The sequence below is a fragment of the Salmo salar genome, chromosome ssa04, assembly GCF_905237065.1.
Source record: "Salmo salar chromosome ssa04, Ssal_v3.1, whole genome shotgun sequence".
Lineage (NCBI taxonomy): Eukaryota > Metazoa > Chordata > Actinopteri > Salmoniformes > Salmonidae > Salmo > Salmo salar.
This window is the reverse complement of record NC_059445.1, coordinates 31,705,390-31,724,513: the sequence shown is the minus strand read 5'-3', so window position 1 is coordinate 31,724,513 and position 19,124 is coordinate 31,705,390. Positions and strand designations below refer to the sequence as shown.

The 19,124-nt window shown below is 41.7% G+C and overlaps 1 protein-coding gene across 4 annotated transcripts in view; it reads right to left on the bottom strand.

Annotated features, from left to right (window-relative positions):
• The window catches only part of elnb (elastin b), a 62,249-nt gene extending 43,846 nt beyond the window's left edge, over window positions 1-18,403 (bottom strand). The window contains exons 1-7 of one of the 4 annotated variants that reach the window (XM_014195743.2): window positions 17,970-18,403; window positions 6,759-6,911; window positions 5,556-5,705; window positions 4,946-5,185; window positions 4,825-4,851; window positions 4,444-4,632; window positions 3,947-4,132 (exon numbers count right to left, since the gene is read on the bottom strand). In XM_014195743.2, the coding sequence (XP_014051218.1) occupies window positions 3,947-4,132; window positions 4,444-4,632; window positions 4,825-4,851; window positions 4,946-5,185; window positions 5,556-5,705; window positions 6,759-6,911; window positions 17,970-18,042 (1,018 nt within the window). In that variant the 5' untranslated portion in view covers window positions 18,043-18,403. The remainder of the gene's footprint in view (window positions 1-3,946; window positions 4,133-4,443; window positions 4,633-4,824; window positions 4,852-4,945; window positions 5,186-5,555; window positions 5,706-6,758; window positions 6,912-17,969) is intronic. The other 3 variants (XM_014195742.2, XM_014195740.2, XM_014195741.2) reach the window with 3 other exon arrangements.
• Window positions 18,404-19,124: the final 721 nt, after the last annotated feature.

Here is a 19,124-nt window from a genome sequence, read left to right as displayed (position 1 = left end):
ATTGACAGAAAACGTAGTGCACTACTTTCTCTTATACACTAAGGACCTGAGGAAGAGTTGCATGGGAGAGGAGAAGAGAAGAATGTGCCTATTTAAAAGCTAGAAAAAAAATGTGCTCACAACGTTACATTTTTTTAAGCAGCTCTCATGCTAGAAAAGGTTGGAGACCTCTGGTCTAAAGGGTGGAACATCTAACTAAAGGTTCCACAAAGGCAGGTCATAAGCATCGAGAACTGCTCCTCGGATAACATCATCAACATTCCTCATTCTAAATAAGCTGCGTGTGTGTGCGTGCATGTGTGTGTGTGTGTGCATGTTCGGTGTGCATACAACCCAAATAACAACCCCAGGCTTCAGTTGTGTCTGAGGAAATTAGATAATGGATAACTTGATCCATTTCCTGCTTTCACTTATGCAGGAAAATACAACTAAAGCATGTGATGTATCAGAAATTGTGTAATGGAATATAATTGACCTAAAGTATTGTCATATAATTTTAAATACAGTTTATATAGACATTTTCGGTATAAACAGACCATAAATGTCTCAGATTTTGTTTCTTGGAAAGCTGTGCTATTATATGATATATGCATGCATATATGATATGATATACACTCAACGGCCAGTTTATTGGGTACACCACCCAGTTCACAAAAAATGTATCACTCCTACAGACAGTGGACGTGGCTTGCTATGTAAAGCAGGCAGACAGGCAGGCATTCAGTTACTATTTGATTGAACATTAGAATGAGCGTGGTATGATCGTCGGTGCAATGCGTGCCGGAACCAATATCTCAGAAAGGGCCACCCTCCTGGGCTTTTCACGCAAGACAGTGTCTAGGGTTTACCAAGAATGGTGCAAAAAAAATAAAATCCCGTCAGCAGCAGGCCTGTGGGCAAAAACAGATTGTTGATGAGACAAGTTAAATACAGATTGGCAAGTATCGTGCCAAGTAAGAGACGGACCACAAACAGACAAATAACGGTGCACAGTGGTGTGTAGAACACACAACTCGTCAGTCCTTGTCACGGATGGGCTATTGCAGCAGACGACCACACCAGGTTCCACTCCTATCAGCTAAAAACAAGAACAAGCGGCTCCAGTGCGCACGCGATCACCAACTCTGGACAATTAAGGAGTGAAAAAACATTGCCTGGTCCGATGAATCCCGGTTTCTGTTGCGTCATGCTTATGGAAGATTCAGGATTTGGCGTACAGTGAGGGAAAAAAGTATTTGATCCCCTGCTGATTTTGTACGTTTGCCCACTGACAAAGAAATGATCAGTCTATAATTTTAATGCTAGGTTTATTTGAACAGTGAGAGACAGAATAACAACAAAAAAATCCAGAAAAACACATGTCAAAAATTTTATAAATTGATTTGCATTTTAATGAGGGAAATAAGTATTTGACCCCTCTGCAAAACATGACTTAGTACTTGGTGGCAAAACCCTTGTTGGCAATCACAGGGGTCAGACGTTTCTTGTAGTTGACCACCAGGTTTGCACACATCTCAGGAGGGATTTTGTCCCACTCCTCTTTGCAGATCTTCTCCAAGTCATTAAGGTTTCGAGGCTGATGTTTGGCAACTCAAACCTTCAGCTCCCTCCACAGATTTTCTATGGGATTAAGGTCAGGAGACTGGCTAGGCCACTCCAGGACCTTAATGTGCTTCTTCTTGAGCCACTCCTTTGTTGCCTTGGCTGTGTGTTTTGGGTCATTGTCATGCTGGAATACCCATCCACGACCCATTTTCAATGCCCTGGCTGAGGGAAGGAGGTTCTCACCCAAGATTTGACGGTACATGGCCCCGTCCATCGTCCCTTTGATGCGGTGAAGTTGTCCTTTCCCCTTAGCAGCAAAACACCCCCAAAGCATAATGTTTCCACCTCCATGTTTGACGGTGGGGATGGTGTTCTTGGGGTCATAGGCAGCATTCCTCCTCCTCCAAACACGGCGAGTTGAGTTGATGCCAAAGAACTCCATTTTGGTCTCATCTGACCACAACACTTTCACCCAATTGTCCTCTGAATCATTCAGATGTTCATTGGCAAACTTCAGACGGGCAAGTATATGTGCTTTCTTGAGCAGGGGGACCTTGCAGTATTTCAGTCCTTCACGGCGTATTGTGTTACCAATTGTTTTCTTGGTGACTATGGTCCCAGCTGCCTTGAGATCATTGACAAGATCCTCCCGTGTAGTTCTGGGCTGATTCCTCACCGTTCTCATGATCATTGCAACTCCACGAGGTGAGATCTTGCATGGAGCCCCAGGCCGAGGGAGATTGACAGTTCTTTTGTGTTTCTTACATTTGCGAATAATCGCACCAAATGTTGTCACCAAGCTGCTTGGCGATGGTCTTGTAGCCCATTCCAGCCTTGTGTAGGTCTACAATCTTGTCCCTGACATCCTTGGAGAGTTCTTTGGTCTTGGCCATGGTGGAGAGTTTGGAATCTGATTGATTGATTGCTTCTGTGGACAGGTGTCTTTTATACAGGTAACAAACTGAGATTAGGAGCACTCCCTTTAAGAGTGTGCTCCTAATCTCAGCTCGTTACCTGTATAAAAGACACCTGGGAGCCAGAAATCTTTCTGAATGAGAGGGGGTCAAATACTTATTTCCCTCATTAAAATGCAAATCAATTTATTACATTTTTGACATGCGTTTTTCTGGGTATTTTTGTTGTTATTCTGTCTCTCACTGTTCAAATAAACCTAGCATTAAAATTATAGACTGATCATTTCTTTGTCAGTGGGCAAACGTACAAAATCAGCAGGGGATCAAATACTTTTTTCCCTCACTGTAAGCAGCATCAGTCCATGGACCCATCCCGCCTGGTGTCAACGGTACAGGCTGGCAGTGGTTGTGTACTGGTGTGGAGAATGTTTTCCTGGCACACTTTGGGTCCCTTGATACCAATTGTGCAACGATTGAACGCCACAGTGTATCTGAACATTGTTGCTAACCAAACCCAATTGAGCATCTTTGAGATGAGATGGAATGGGCTGTTCACAGCATGAATGTACCGCTGTCAGATCTACAGTATGGACCAACATCCCTGTGGAACTTTTCCAACACTTTGTAAAATCCATGCCCCGAAGAATTCAGACTGTTCTGTAGGCAATGGGTGTACCTAATAAACTGACCATGGAGTGTATATGTATATGAGATATCACATATGATTATATGAGGAGTACCTGTTTAATTTACAACTCTAAGTCCTACAGATGTAGGATCTTAATTTGAGACAGTTTGCTACAGTAGGAAAATAATCCTGCAGCAACAGGATATTTGAATTATTATGTGAATTATAATTAATATACCTTTTTGTAGGGGTCGATACATTGTCCATTAGGACAAAACAAGTCTGACATTTCAAAGTTGAAATTACAAACTTAAGAAGCCTTTTTAAAACTCAAATACACTAGAAGTTTGCATTTCCTCCTGTGCAGGAAAATTATCAGCAACAAAAGAGTGAGCAAATGAAGATCCTTCAGTACATCTGTATCATCAACTGATTTCAGCCAGTGTATGGCTGTGGATGGCTGCATTGCTTGAATGGAATGTAGGCGTATTGGCAGTTCATTTGAAAAATGAATGGAATCATTCCTCTAAAACTGTGGCTACCTAGCTAACACACATACAATGCAGATCAATTATTAACATTCCTTGTTTTACACAATATCTTATCTCAGCATGGTTGACAAACTCCCTGACCAACATGGCTGACCTTTGGACCATCATAAGAAGGTTCATGTCCATTCTAATAATCTAATTCCTAATTATATGGATGCTACTGCATAATGACGGTAACATGGCTTTGGCTTTACTCCATCACAGCAGTCACAGACTGTCATCATTAATAGCACCCAAAGACGCACCTACAGTAGCAAGTTACAGTATATCAGACTCATGGGCTATACGAGTTAGGCCATACACCCTACCAGCTCCAAGGGCGTCTCCTTGTCCGCCAGCTCCAAGACCACCACCAAAACCACCTGGACCAGCTCCACCCTGGCCAACACCAGAACCAGGCCCATATCCTCCTGGTCCAGCTTCACCTGGTCCATAGCCTCCAGCTCCTAATCCAGCCCCCTGTCCCCCAGGACTGCGACCTACATAGCCAGCTCCTGGGGATCAAACACAAGAAATACAGACTCAAACAGACAAAAACACATCTCAAAGGTCTACTGTACATAGAGACAAGATCCACACACATCTGTTTTGGAAGGATTCCCGCTGGCTCCTGTAGAAAGATGGAGAAACAGCAGAGGAATAACAGAGGCCATAAGATCAGGTTGTATTGCATGAGTTAGTGTGACTCCCAAAAGGCACCCAATTATGGGCAAAAGTAGTGCACTATTTAAGGAATATGGTGCCATTTGGGAACACGGCCGGTATCTTTGACTGTACTCCATCTGTAGACCTCAGGGTTCGTTACCTGTTCCATCGGGTCCATAACCATGACCATAAACTCCAGGACCAGCTCCCCCAGGACCAACACCAACACCAAGCCCATAGCCACCTGGTCCAGCCCCAGCTCCACCTGGTCCATAGCCACCTGGTCCAAAACCTCCAACACCCAGTCCAGCCCCCTGTCCTCCAGGATCTCTACCACCATAGCCAGCTCCTGGAGATCAAGATCGACTGCATCATCCTCTTGATAACAACAAACAGGCTTAAAAGCTTTAGGAGGGTCTTTGTCATGTGTAGTGTTCATTTAGATATATTGAGGAAATAGACTGCCATTGAAAAAACAAGTCAATAGTTTGTGAGCCCTAAAAGAGGTCTAGGGCAGACCTGAATTGTCTATGTCGCTCACCTGCCTTCTCTGGCTTTCCTCCAGCTCCTATGGAAACACAACAATCATCAAAAATACATTTCTGTCAAATTAACTGAAAATAGTAATAATTGATCAGATGATCAAATCAAGAAGCTCATACCTGCTCCAAGGCCTCCGGCACCTAGACCACCGCCAAGTCCGTAACCACCACCAAGACCTCCAGCCACAGCTCCGCCCAGACTAAGACCAGCACCAGGCCCATAACCACCTGGTCCAGCCCCAGCTCCACCTGGTCCATAACCTCCTGGTCTGACTCCTTGTCTAAGACCTCCTCCTCCCAGACCTCCAGCTCCTAGTCCAGCCCCCTGTCCTCCAGGACTCCGACCTCCATTGCCAGCTCCTGGAGAGGAAGACTCAAGCATCAGTATCACAACTGAATCTGTCCATTACATCCAGGGCCGGATTACAGAAGGGGCACGCAGGGCACAGATACCAGATACCATATGATAGCAAAATGTGTAGAACTGCAGGAAATTAGCTTTAAAACTATAAAAAATTCTCTCAGCATTATTGAAAAATGTTTAGTATAGCAGGAAATTTGCTTTAAAACTGCCCTACCCCACTCCCCAACAAATATCCCTGGGGCCCCAAATGCAGTAGTTCGGCCCTGATTACATCTCTAAGCCAAGAAAATACCAATATAACAAACAGGGTGGTTTAGGAGCTAAAGGCCTTGGAGCAGGTATAGTATGAGCTACTTCATACTATACCTGCTCCAAGGCCTCTAGCTCCTAAACCACCGCCATGTCCATAACCTCCTGGTCCGGCCCCAGCTCCTTCTGGTCTAACTCTTCTTTCCCCCAGACCTCCAGTCCCCAGTCCTCCTTGGCCTTGGCCTACAACCTGACCACCATAGCCAGCTGCAAGAAACAATGGTCATATCAACAGAATTACATCCCAACAAATGAAAACACAGATATTTGTTTAATCGAAGGTCATCATCCTAACCTTGAGACTAAATAAAGGCAATTATCAATTTGTTGATTGATTGATTGTCTGTGAGAGCATGAAACATTGTAAGACTTTAATAGGAATATGATAAACATTGCCCTTGGCAGCAACACTGATGACCAATAAGAAAAACAGAGGAAGGATTTTCTCTACTGGCTCAGTTCCTTCTTCCCATTCTTCATTCCTTCAGTCCACAGTGGACGGCTGATTTGCTTCTTTAATCAGGACAACAGTTTTCAGCTGTGCTAACATAATTGCAAAAGGGTTTTCTAATGATCAATTAGCCTTTTAAAATGATCAACTTGGATTAGCTAACAGAACATGCCATTGGAACACAGGAGTGATGGTTGCAGATAATGGGCCTCTGTACGCCTGTGTAGATATTCCATAAAAAATCTGCTGTTTCCAGCTACAATCGTCATTTACAGCATTAACAATACAAAACTGTATTTCTGAGAAATTTGATGTTATTTTAATGGACAATGTTTTTTTGATTTTCTTTCAAAAACAAGGAAATGTCTAAGTGGCCCCAAACTTTTGAACGGCAGTTTACGTTTTTCCAGCAACAGACTATGATCGATAATGTCAAAAGCCGCACTGAAGTCAAACAAAACAGCCCCCACAATCTTTTTATCATCAATTTCTCTCAGCCAATCATCAGTCATTTGTGTAAGTGCTGTGCTTGTTGAGTGTCCTTCCCTATAAGCATGTTGAAAGTCTGTTGTCAATCTGTTTACTGTAAAATAGCATTGTATCTGGTCAAACATAATTTTTTCTTAAAGTTAACAAAGGGTTGGTAACAGGCTGATTGGTCGGCTATTTGAGCCAGTAAAGAGAGCTTTTCTATCCTTAGGTAGGGGAATAACTTTTGCTTCCCTCCAGGCCTGAGGGCACACACCTTCTAGTAGGCTTAAATTGAAGATATGGCAAATAGCAGTTGATAGTTTAACGTTCTCCCTTACCTCCCGTCTTCCCTGGCTTGGTGTAACCTCCACCGGCTCCAGGGCCAAAGCCTGCACCACCTGGACCAGCGCCAGCTCCACCTACACCTCCTGCTCCTCCAGCTCTTAATCCAGCCCCAGCTCCTTCACCTACACCAGCAGGTATGTACACACCTGGAACACAGCACAACCATGCTAAACCACTGTATACACACAACTAAAGCACACACCTGAAACATAGCACAACCAGTTCTGGTCCTGGAGAGTTACAGGGAGTCCAGGCTTTTGTTCCAGTCCAGCACCAAAATACCTAATCAATCATCAAGTGAGGTATGGGATTGAGTTTGTGTTCAGGGATATTTCTTTATTGTGAGAATTAATTGATAGATTGTGTGTTTGATTGCCAGATTGATTGGTTGATTGGTGGGTTGATTGATTGTCTGTGAGAGCATGAAACATTGTAAGACTTTAATAGGAATATGATAAACATTGCCCTTGGCAGCACTGATGACCAATAAGAAATATAGAGGAAGGATTTTCTCTACTGGCTCAGTTCCTTCTTCCCATTCTTCATTCCTTCAGTCCACAGTGGACGGCTGATTTCATAACCATGTTAATCTTAAATACAATATGTCAATGAATAACCGTTTATCCATATTTTCATTTGTTCTGGACTCTTAAATGACCACGAAACTTCTGAGGTTCTATGTCTGCGTTTACACAGGCAGAACAATTCTGATATTTTTTACACTAATTGGTCTTTTGACCAATCAGATCAGCTCTGAAAAAGAGCTGATGTGAAATCATCTGATCCGATTGGTTGAAAATATCAGAATTGGGCTGTCTGTGTAAACGCAGCCTGTCATAGTTTATAAAGCACAGTTTTATTTCCTCATTGCCTTGGCTGTTCAGTATGGTTCTGATAGTTTACTCTAACTTGTTCCATTGCACACTTTTGTACATTATGCAAATTTGCACACACAATTCCCCATAATAACAAAGAAAATAGTTCGTTTTTTAACATTTTTGCAAATAATAATAAAAATTAAATAAAAACACACATTTACATAAGTATTCAGACCCTTTACTCAGTACTTTGTTGAAGCACCTTTTTCAGTGATTACAGCCTTAAGTCTCCTTGGGTATGACGCTACAAGCTTGGCACACCTGTATTTGGGGAGTTTCTCTCATTCAACTCTGCAGATCCTCTCAAGCTCTGTCAGGTTAGATGGTGAACGTCGCTGCACAGCTATTTTCAGGTCTCTTCAGAGATGTTAGATTGGGTTCAAGTCCAGGCTCTGGCTGGGCCACTGAAGGACATTCAGAGACTTGTCCCGAAGCCACTCCTGCATTGTCTTGGCTGTGTGCTTAGGGTTGTTGTACTGTTGGAAGGTGAACCTTCACCCCAGTCTGAGGTCCTGAGTGCTCTGGAGCAGGTTCTTCTTCAAGGATCTCTCTGTACTTTGCTCCGTTCATCTTCCCCTCGATCCTGACTAGTCTCCCAGTCCCTGCCGCTGAAAAACATCCCCACAGCATGATTCTGCCACCACCATGCTTCACCATAGGAATGGTGCCAGGTTTCCTCCAGACGTGACACTTGGCATTCCTGCCAAAGTTCAATCTTGGTTTCATCAGACCAGAGAATCTTATTTCTCATGGTCTGAGAGTCCTTTAAGTGCCTTTTGGCAAACGCCAAGCAGGCTGTCATGTGCCTTTTACTGAGAAGCAGCTTCTGTCTGGCCACTACCATCAAGGCCTGATTGGTGGAGTGTTGCAGAGATGGTTGTCCTTCTGGAAGGATCTCCCATCTCCACAGAGGAACTCTGGAGCTCTGTCAGCATAACCATCGGGTTCTTGGTCACCTCCGTAACCAAGGTCCTTCTCACAGGATTGCTCAGTTTGGCCGGGTGGCCAGCTCTAGAAAGAGTCTTGGTGGTTCCAAACTTCTTCCATTTAAGAATGATGGAAGCCATTGTGGTCTTGGGGACCTTCAATGCTGCAGACATGTTTTGGTACCCTTCCCCAGATCTGTGCCTCGACACAATCCTGTGTCGGAGCTCTACAAACAATTTCTTAGACCTCATGGCTTGGTTTTTGCTCTGACACGCACTGTCAACTGTGGGACCTTATATATACAGTGGGTGCCTTTCCAAATCATGCCAATCTATTGAATTTACAACAGGTGGACTCCAATCAAGTTCTGGAAATGTCTCAAGGCTGATTAATGGAAACAGGATGCACCTGAGCTAAATTTCGAGTCTCGTAGCAAAGAGTCTGAAAATGTATGTAAACAAGGTATATCTGTTTAGATTTTATAAATTAGCAAACATTTCTATGAACCTGTTTTAGCTTTGTCATTATGGGGTATGGTGTGTAGATTGATCATGATTTTTAGTTATTTAATCAATTTTAGAATAAGTGTAAACGGCTGTTGAATGGAGTAGACCAAGGCGCAGTGTGGTTAGTGCTCATCTTTGTAATTTAATGGAAAAAGAGAACACTTTACAAAATAAACAAAAGACAACAGCCAAACAGTTCTGTCAGGTAACAAATGACTAAACAGAAAATAACCACCCACAAAACCCAAAGGAAAACAGGCTGCCTAAGTATGGCTCCCAATCAGCAACAACGATATACAGCTCTCCCTGATTGAGAGCCATACCCGGCTGAAACAAAGAAATACCAAACATAGAAAAAAGGACATAGAATGCCCACCCCAACTCACGCCCTGACCAACCAAAATAGAGACATAAAAGGATCTCTAAGGTCAGGGCGTGACAATAAGGCTGTAACGTAACAAAGTGTGGAAATGCTTATTCCTGTCATTGTCTTGAATAATGCTTGGTTGATGCCTTACAAATATTGTATACTAAACAAATTTAAGGAATTGCACTTTAAGATTCTACATAAGATATATCCATGTAAATCTATGTTGTCCAAATGTATGGCTATTGATGACATCTGCGTTTTCTGCGAAAAAGGTACAAATCTGACTCATTAGTTCTGTAAATGTAAATCTGGGATAACATTTTGGGAAAACCTTGTAAAATACTTATTATCCTTTTTGAACACTACCCATGTTTTTGACATGAAGGATATAACATGTTACTATTGCAATGATAACAAGACTATTGAAATGGTTGTGAATTATTTTATTCTTGTTGCCAAATACTATATACAAAAATGTAAATTCCAGAATTCTGTACCAAAATTACAAATGTTTTTGATTGAATTTAATCATCCTGTTAAGACATTATTCCTAGTGAATAACAAAAAGAATAACATCATCCTGAATCATTATAATGAGATATTTATGGAGTGAATACAATTGCGCTAGAATTGTCGTTCTTTAAAAAAAAAGTATATATATTTTTTGGTATTTATATATATTTTTACTTTTTTGTATGTATTTCGTATTTTCTTGTTCATACCTGTGTTCTGTTTTGTTACACATTTTTGATGTAGGGATGTAAGAAACAGCTTCATGAGGTCACCTGGAATGCATTTCAATTAACAAGGTAGGGGTGGTATACAAAAGATAGACCTTTTTGGTAAAAGACCAAGTCCATATTATGGCAAGAAGAGCTCAAATAAACAAAAAGAAACGACAGTACATCATTACTTTAAGACATGATGGTCAGTCAATCCGGAACATTTCAAGAACTTTCAAAGTTTCTTCAAGTGCAGTCGCAAAACCCATTAAGCGCTATGATGAAACTGGCTCTCATGAGGACCGCCACAGGAAAGGAAGACCCAGAGTTACCTCTGCTGCAGAGGATAAGTTCATTAGAGTTAACTGCACCTCAGATTGCAGACCAAATAAATAATTCAGTGTTCAAGTAACAGACACATCACAACATCAACTGTTCATAGGAGACTGCGTGAATCAGGCCTTCATGGTCGAATTGCTGCAAAGGAACCACTACTAAAGGACACCAATAAGAAGAAGAGACTTGCTTGGGCCAAACACGAGCAATAGTCATTAGACTGGTGGAAATCTGTCCTTTGGTCTGATGAGTCCAAATTTGAGATTTTTGGTTCCAACCGCCGTGTCTTTGTGAGATGCAGAGTAGATGAACGGATGATCTCCGCATGTGTGGTTCCCAACGTGAAACATGGAGTAGGAGATGTGATGGTGGGGGAGGGGTGCTTTGCTGGTGACTGTCTGGGATTTATTTAGAATTCAAGGCACACTTATCCAGCATGGCTACCACAGCATTCTGCAGCAACACGCCATTCCATCTTTTTTGCGCTTAGTGGGACTATCATTTGTTTTTCAACAGGACAATGACCCAACACACCACCAGGCTGTGTAAGGGCTATTTGACCAAGAAGGAGAGTGATGGAGTGCTGCATTAGATGACCTGGCCTCCACAATCACCCGAACTTCACCCAATTTTTAAATTATTTATTTTATTTAACCTTTATTTAACTAGGCAAGTCAGTTAAGAACAAATTCTTATTTACAATGACGGCCTATGCCGGCCAAACCCGGACGACACTGGGCCAGTTTTGCGCCGCCCTATGGGACTCCCAATCACGGCCAGATGTGATTCAGCCTGGATTTTGAACCAGGGACTGTAGTGACACCTCTTGCACTGAGATGCAGTGCCTTAGACCGCTGCACCACCAGGGTGCCCCAATTGAGATGGTTTGGGATGAGTTGGACCTCAGAGAGAAGGAAAAGCATCCAACAAGTGCTCAGCATATGTGGGAAGTCCTTAACCTGTTATGTCTAGGGGGCAGTATTTTCACGGCTGGATAAAAAACGTACCCGATTTAATCTGATTATTAGTCCTGCCCAGAAACTAGAATATGCATATAATTATTGGCTTTGGATAGAAAACACCCTAAAGTTTCTAAAACTGTTTGAATGGTGTCTGTGAGTATAACAGAACTCATTTGGCAGGCCAAAACGTGAGAAGATTCTGTACAGGAAGTACCCTGTCTTACCATTTCTTGAACTTCTTTGCCATCTCTATTCATTACAAATGGATCTCTGTTCTAACGTGACACTTCCCACGTCTTCCATAGGCTCTCAGAGCCCGGGAAAAACCTGAATGTCGTCATTCCAGCCCCAGGCTGAAACACATTATCGCCTTTCTCAAGTGGCCGATCAAGGGACTGTGGGCTTAGGCGCGTGCACTGGCCGCCCCCGTCTTTGTGATTTTTTTCTCTGTTTGCCGAAAAGGAGATTCCCGGTCGGAAAATTATCGCTTTTTTACGAGATAAATTGCATAAAAATTGATTTTAAACAGCGGTTGACATGCTTCGAAGTACGTTAATGGAATAATTAGAATTTTTTTATCACGAATTGCGCCATGCACGCGACCCTGATTTACCATTTCGGATAGTTTCTGGAACGCACGAACAAAACGCCGCTATTCGGATATATCGATGGATTATTTTGGACCAAACCAACATTTGTTAATGAAGTAGCAGTCCTGGGAGTGCATTCTGACGAAGACAACAAAAGGTTATCAAACTTTTGTAATAGTAAATCTGATTTTGGTGAAGGCTAAACTTGCCTGGTGTCTAAATAGCTAGCCCGTGATGGCGGGCTATGTACTTAGAATATTGCAAAATGTGCTTTCACCAAAAAGCTATTTTAAAATTGGACATATCGAGTGCATAGAGGAGTTCTGTATCTATAATTCTTAAAATAATTGTTATGCTTTTTGTGAACGTTTATCGTGAGTAATTTAGTAAATTGTTAGTAAATTCCCCGGAAGTTTGCTAGTTCTGAACGTCACATGCTAATGTAAAAAGCTGGTTTTTGATATAAATATGAACTTGATTGAACAAAACATGCATGTATTGTATAACATAATGTCCTAGGTGTGTCATCTGATGAAGATCATCAAAGGTTAGTGCTGCATTTAGCTGTCTTCTGGGTTTTTGTGACATTATATGCTAGCTTGAAAAATGGGTGTCTGATTATTTCTGGCTGGGTACTCTGCTGACATAATCTAATGTTTTGCTTTCGCTGTAAAGCCTTTTTGAAATTGGACAGTGTGGTTAGATAAAGGAGAGTCTTGTCTTTAAAATGCTGTGAAATAGTCATATGTTTGAAAAATTGAAGTTTTTGTATTTTTGAGGAATTTGTAATTCGCGCCACGCCTATCATTGGATATTGGAGCAGGTGTTCCGCTAGCGGAACGTCTAGATGTAAGAGGTTAAAGACTGCTGGAAAAACATTCCAGGTAAAGCTGGTTGAGAGAAGGCCAAGAGTGTGCAAAGCTGTCATCAAGACAAAGGGTAGCTACTTTGAAGAATCTCAAAAGGAAAATATATTTTGATATGTTTAAAACTTTTTGGGTTACTACAGTGGGGGAAAAAAGTATTTGATCCCCTGCTGATTTTGTACGTTTGCCCACTGACAAAGAAATGATCAGTCTATAATTTTAATGCTAGGTTTATTTGAACAGTGAGAGACAGAATAACAACAAAAAAAATCAGAAAAACGCATGTCAAAAATGTAATAAATTGATTTGCATTTTAATGAGGGAAATAAGTATTTGACCCCCTCTCAATCAGAAAAATGTCTGGCTCCCAGGTGTCTTTTATACAGGTAACGAGCTGAGATTAGGAGCACACTCTTAAAGGGAGTGCTCCTAATCTCAGCTTGTTACCTGTATAAAGGACACCTGTCCACTGAAGCAATCAATCAATCAGATTCCAAACTCTCCACCATGGCCAAGACCAAAGAGCTCTCCAAGGATGTCAGGGACAAGATTGTAGACCTACACAAGGCTGGAATGGGCTACAAGACCATTGCCAAGCAGCTTGGTGAGAAGGTGACAACAGTTGGTGTGATTATTCGCAAATGGAAGAAACACAAAAGAACTGTAAATCCCCCTCGGCCTGTGGCTCTTTGCAAGATCTCACCTCGTGGAGTTGCAATGATCATGAGAACGGTGAGGAATCGGCCCAGAACTACACGGGAGGATCTTGTCAATGATCTCAAGGCAGCTGTGACCATAGTCACCAAGAAAACAATTGGTAACACACTACGCCATGAAGGACTGAAATCCTGCAGCGCCCGCAAGGTCCCCCTGCTCAAGAAAGCACATATACATGCCCGTCTGAAGTTTGCCAATTAACATCTGAATGATTCAGAGGACAACTGGGTGAAAGTGTTGTGGTCAGATGAGATCAAAATGGAGCTATTTGGCATCAACTCAACTCGGCGTGTTTGGAGGAGGAGGAATGCTGCCTATGACCCCAAGAACACCATCCCCACCGTCAAACATGGAGGTGGAAACATTATGCTTTGGGGGTGTTTTTCTGCTAAGGGGACAGGACAACTTCATCGCATCAAAGGGATGATGGACGGGGCCATGTACCGTCAAATCTTGGGGGAGAACCTCCTTCCCTCAGCCAGGGCATTGAAATGGGTCGTGGATGGGTATTCCAGCATGACAATGACCCAAAAGGCAACAAAGGAATGGCTCAAGAAGAAGCACATTAAGGTCCTGGAGTGGCCTAGCCAGTCTCCAGACCTTAATCCCATAGAAAATCTGTGGAGGGAGCTGAAGGTTCGAGTTGCCAAACGTCAGCCTCGAAACCTTAATGACTTGGAGAAGATCTGCAAAGAGGAGTGGGACAAAATCCCTCCTGAGATGTGTGCAAACCTGGTGGCCAACTACAAGAAACGTCTGACCTCTGTGATTGCCAACAAGGGTTTTGCCACCAAGTACTAAGTCATGTTTTCCAGAGGGGTCAAATACTTATTTCCCTCATTAAAATGCTAATCATTTTATAACATTTTTGACATGCGTTTTTCGGGATTTTTTTGTTGTTATTCTGTCTCTCACTGTTCAAATAAACCTAGCATTAAAATTATAGACTGATCATTTCTTTGTCAGTGGGCAAACGTACAAAATCAGCAGGGGATCAAATACTTTTTTCCCTCACTGTACATGATTCTATATGTGTTATTTCATAGTTTTGATTTCTTCACTATTATTATACAATGAAGAAAATAGTAAAAATAATGAAAAACCCTTGAATGAGTAACTGTTCTAAAACTTTTGACCGGTAGTGTCTGTAAAAATTATATTATACAACACATCATTCATAAGGCCTCATTTTGAGGGCCTAGTTTTACCCGGACAATGGCCTGAAACTTATGGTTTACAGGCAAAATCAGGCCTGGAAGTCACATTGCAAAGAGATGTGTAATTTCTATTGGAATCCTGCCAGAGTGGATATCAAACATTTTGAAATATTTTTTTTACCGCAACCTGCATTCAGAATTACTGCCGGGTTCAGAAGACTAAGATCTAAATCGGAACAACTATTTCAGTAACGGGGCAATTAGTCCAAGTAACAAATTGTATTAGTTTAGAAAAACGGTAATTATATTTGAGTATCATAAGATGATTTAAAAAATCAATGTACATGCAAAAACAACCTGCAATAAAGCATGTTGGGAAATATGATAATGGTTTTGTTTTAACACTTGTTATTAGCACCAACACTGGGGTTCTTTTACACCAATAAGAGTTAATTTAGCACCTTAATCAACATTAGAAATGTTACACTGAAAAATCAATACTAGTTAATATTGACCAATTTGACAACCTGACTGTACAACAGTATTTCATTACAACAGACTTTTTAAAAATAAAAACACCCGCTGGTGTTTTACATTTTTACAATTTACAGTAACACAAAGTAACACCACATAAGACCAAAACTGCGTAAACCAGGATATGAACACTGGTGATTTTGCTGTGTACATATGTAAAGAATAAGTCCTATGGAAATGTCAAAGAATGGCGATGCAGCCCAAATGGCAGCCTATACACAGTATATAGTGCACTCCTTTTGATCAGAGTCCTTAGTGCACTATAAAGGGAATAGGGTGCCATTTGGAATGTAGGCTGTGAGTTTCAAATCACTTTGTTAACAGTATAGAGCTGGTCTTTTTTTTTAAACAATCTTTATTAAGAGCTGTCATTTTATTGTGAGGAACTGCAGTTTTATAAGAATTTATTTATGTTTTGTCATCTGTTATATGAGTGATTTTTACACTTTAGTCTTTTCCCTTTTCAGTCATTCATCAATGTCATGTTTGATCTCCGAGGAACTCGCAAATGAAACTTCACTGTTTCAGAGATAATGAGAAATTATGCATCTAGTTTTGGGAGAGTTGTGGTCTGTGTTCAAAGGAATCTGAACATGAGAAGGACATCTGTTTCTATCATTGGACTTGACCAAGAGCACGGTGGAGTGGAAAGGTATAGGTTGTTCCCCAAATGACAGCATATCCCTTATAAAGTGCACTACTTTGACCAGAGTCTCCAGTGATATGTTCTGTCATTGGAAATGTACAGGAAATGTTGTGCATGTTGCTATAATCCACAGTGGGAGATTCAGTATCAAAATTACTCATTCCCTTCTGCCATGAATCGTCTGTAAAAGAACACTACAGTTCTGTATGTTTCAACAGAACAGGACAGATTTCTCACATCAGCTTAGATGTAAGAGTCTTGGAGGGGCCCAATGCTGAATTGAGTATTTCTCTATCAATGGGGAACTCAATCATACAAACCTGAACCATGCTCTACAAATCATTTCCTTTCATTGAGTTACACTCCATATAAACTTAAGCCTGAACCACAAACCTCACTGTTATTTCACTGTTACCAAAGACCAGCAAGATTTGGCATTTTCTTCAATCAGTGTGTAATAATAAAGTTGCATTTTCTATTCAACTTCCGATCTCCTCCAACAGTAGCTGAATATATAGTATTTCCAGTTGGTTCCACAGTTCACACACCTTGGTTGGACATGTGAGATACTGACATTACGATTGTATTACATGCTTATTACAGTGTTAGAAGCATAGTTATTACCTCCACCCTTTGACCTCTCTCAGAGCTGTTTAAGTCCTGTGTTCCAGTGATCGGAGAGATCATAGGAACCAGTAACCCTCTGCTGGCCTATCAAAACAAGCTAAACCAAACCCAACAGCCAATCAGACAGCTCACTGTCTACCTAAAGTATGGCATCGTGGGTAATTCTGAATGATGTAACTCCCTGTACTTTAGCGGAGCGGGGAGCAGAGTGGGGAAAGGAGTGGGACTCGAACTACAAGCCCCACTCCTAGAGGGAATACCAGCAGGTAAATACACACAGATCTGTCCTGTCAAAGCTCCACGGGCCAGTTCTATGTCACTCCACAGAACAGTAGAGCTCCAGAATGTTGGACACTTAAAAGCCTTTGAAATCTAAAAGATATTGAGAACGTTCTACAATTCTATCAAAATAGCATAATACATCAATACGTCTTGAGCAAATCAATACAACACTCAAATCTCAAAACACATAAACTTAAAACACTCAAACACCCTTGACTCTCCCATAGATTAATGCTCAGCTTGGAGCATCATGTACCTTGTACTTGCATACCAGGCTGGTGAACTATACAACCAAAATATCGAGCAGGGGTTAAGGACTATGGTTTCAGTGCCTGCAGCAGGGAGAGCGTTTGGAGTGTGTACACCTGCACAGTGCTATAAAGAACCCTTTCCTAAGGTTCTATAAAGAACCATTCAAAAACAGGGTTCCGTTACAGTTACAACCATTTTGGGGGCTATATAGAATACTTTTTTTATTGTTCTTTAGAGAACATTCTCAACCTGAAAGGTTCTTTGTAGATCCTTTTGAAGAACCATACAGGGTTTTTTATTCTGGTCAGCCATATTATATTGTTAAAATTCAAAATGCGTTATTATTATGTTAATTTACATGTTGAATCACGTGAGTTATCTCAGGAACAGCTGGAGGTCCCTGTGGAAAGAATCAAGAACCACTGACCGCTTTTGTCAACTGTTCACAATTGACACAAGACACTGTCACTAGCCATAGCCATTTATAGTATATCATTTCATACAGTAACACAGCACATTAAATAAACTGGAATGACACTCTCAATCATGGTTTTACAAAAAGAGCTGTGCATAAACCACACCCCAAAATATTCTAATGTACCACCTCCCTTACATTTTAATTATCACTAAAAGAGCAAACAACCCTTTTGTGAACCGTAAACAACCATTGAAGAGTTCAAAGGGTTCTTTGAGTCATTATAGTTCCACATAGAACAATCACCCTTACCAAAGAACCCTTGAGAAACCCTCATTTTTTTGTGTACAACCTTAGAGGGGCACCTGAAACACAGGGGTGTATATGAATACATATCCATAGTAAAGGGGGTCCTACCTCCTTGCAGTGAAGGTCTCCACAGAGACAGGAGCAGGAATCCATACAGGAACGCCACCGTCCCACTCGCCATCTCGCTCCCAAATGTCCCTCTCCTCTCCCAAACTCCTGATTTTATCCCCTATCAGGGCTCAGCCAGCCAGAGAAAGAAGGAGGGGAATAAAAAGTAAGAGAGACAGAAAACAAAAGACAGAAAGGATGAAGGGCAGGACAGTCCGTAATTAATGAAGAGAGCAAGAGAGAGAAACACACTGAGTTGAATAGATCACTTCATTGAACCAGCGGCTTTTCTCCCCCACAGACTGGTGGAGCTGCTTTTATTTGGTTGACTCCTGCCATAAAAACATGGTTGCCTAAAAGAGAGAGGGGGGGTTAATTGAGAAAGAGGTGGAGAAAAAGAAAGAGATGAAGAGGAGAGAGAGAGATGAAGAGGGAGAGAGATTTGGGTGAGTCCACCCCCTATCCCACCCAACAAAAAAAGAGACAGAGGGGTGGAGGATGGAAAGAGAGAGAGATGGAGAGAGAAGGAAATTGAGAGAGAGTTGGGGGTCCCCCCCCCATCCCACCCCACCAAAGGAAAATAAACGGGACAGTCTGCCAGATATTCTCATAGATTCCAAAATGATGTCATTTTGTTAAGTCAAGGGGAAGAGGTAACTATACAGGCCTGATACGGCAATTACAGATGTGTGTTTTTTCTGCTGAATGTAACTGAAGAAAGACGGAAACTTTTCCGGAACATTATACAATACGGTATATCCATGGACAACTCTAGAACACTGGAGTAAGTGGATACTATGTTGTGTTGATGACAAGTAGCACCAAGTAAGACTGAGGAACCTCACCTGATAGACAGAATCCCATTATCCTCTTCGCACACTCTTCTAGACCCACTGTGTGTGTGTGTGTGTGTGTGTGTGTGTGTGTGTGTGTGTGTGTGTGTGTGTGTGTGTGTGTGTGTGTGTGTGTGTGTGTATGCATGTGCATATTTTGTGCATGTGTTGGTGTATGTGTGTAGAGGGGGTGGAGGGTCCTTGGCAGGCTTCCACTCAACACAGTCCTTTCCTGAGAAGAGCATGAAGTCATGTCACTAACGGGGGAAACTGAAATGTAAACTTGTTATTCATAGAAAGACGTAATTAAAGAATAGGAGAT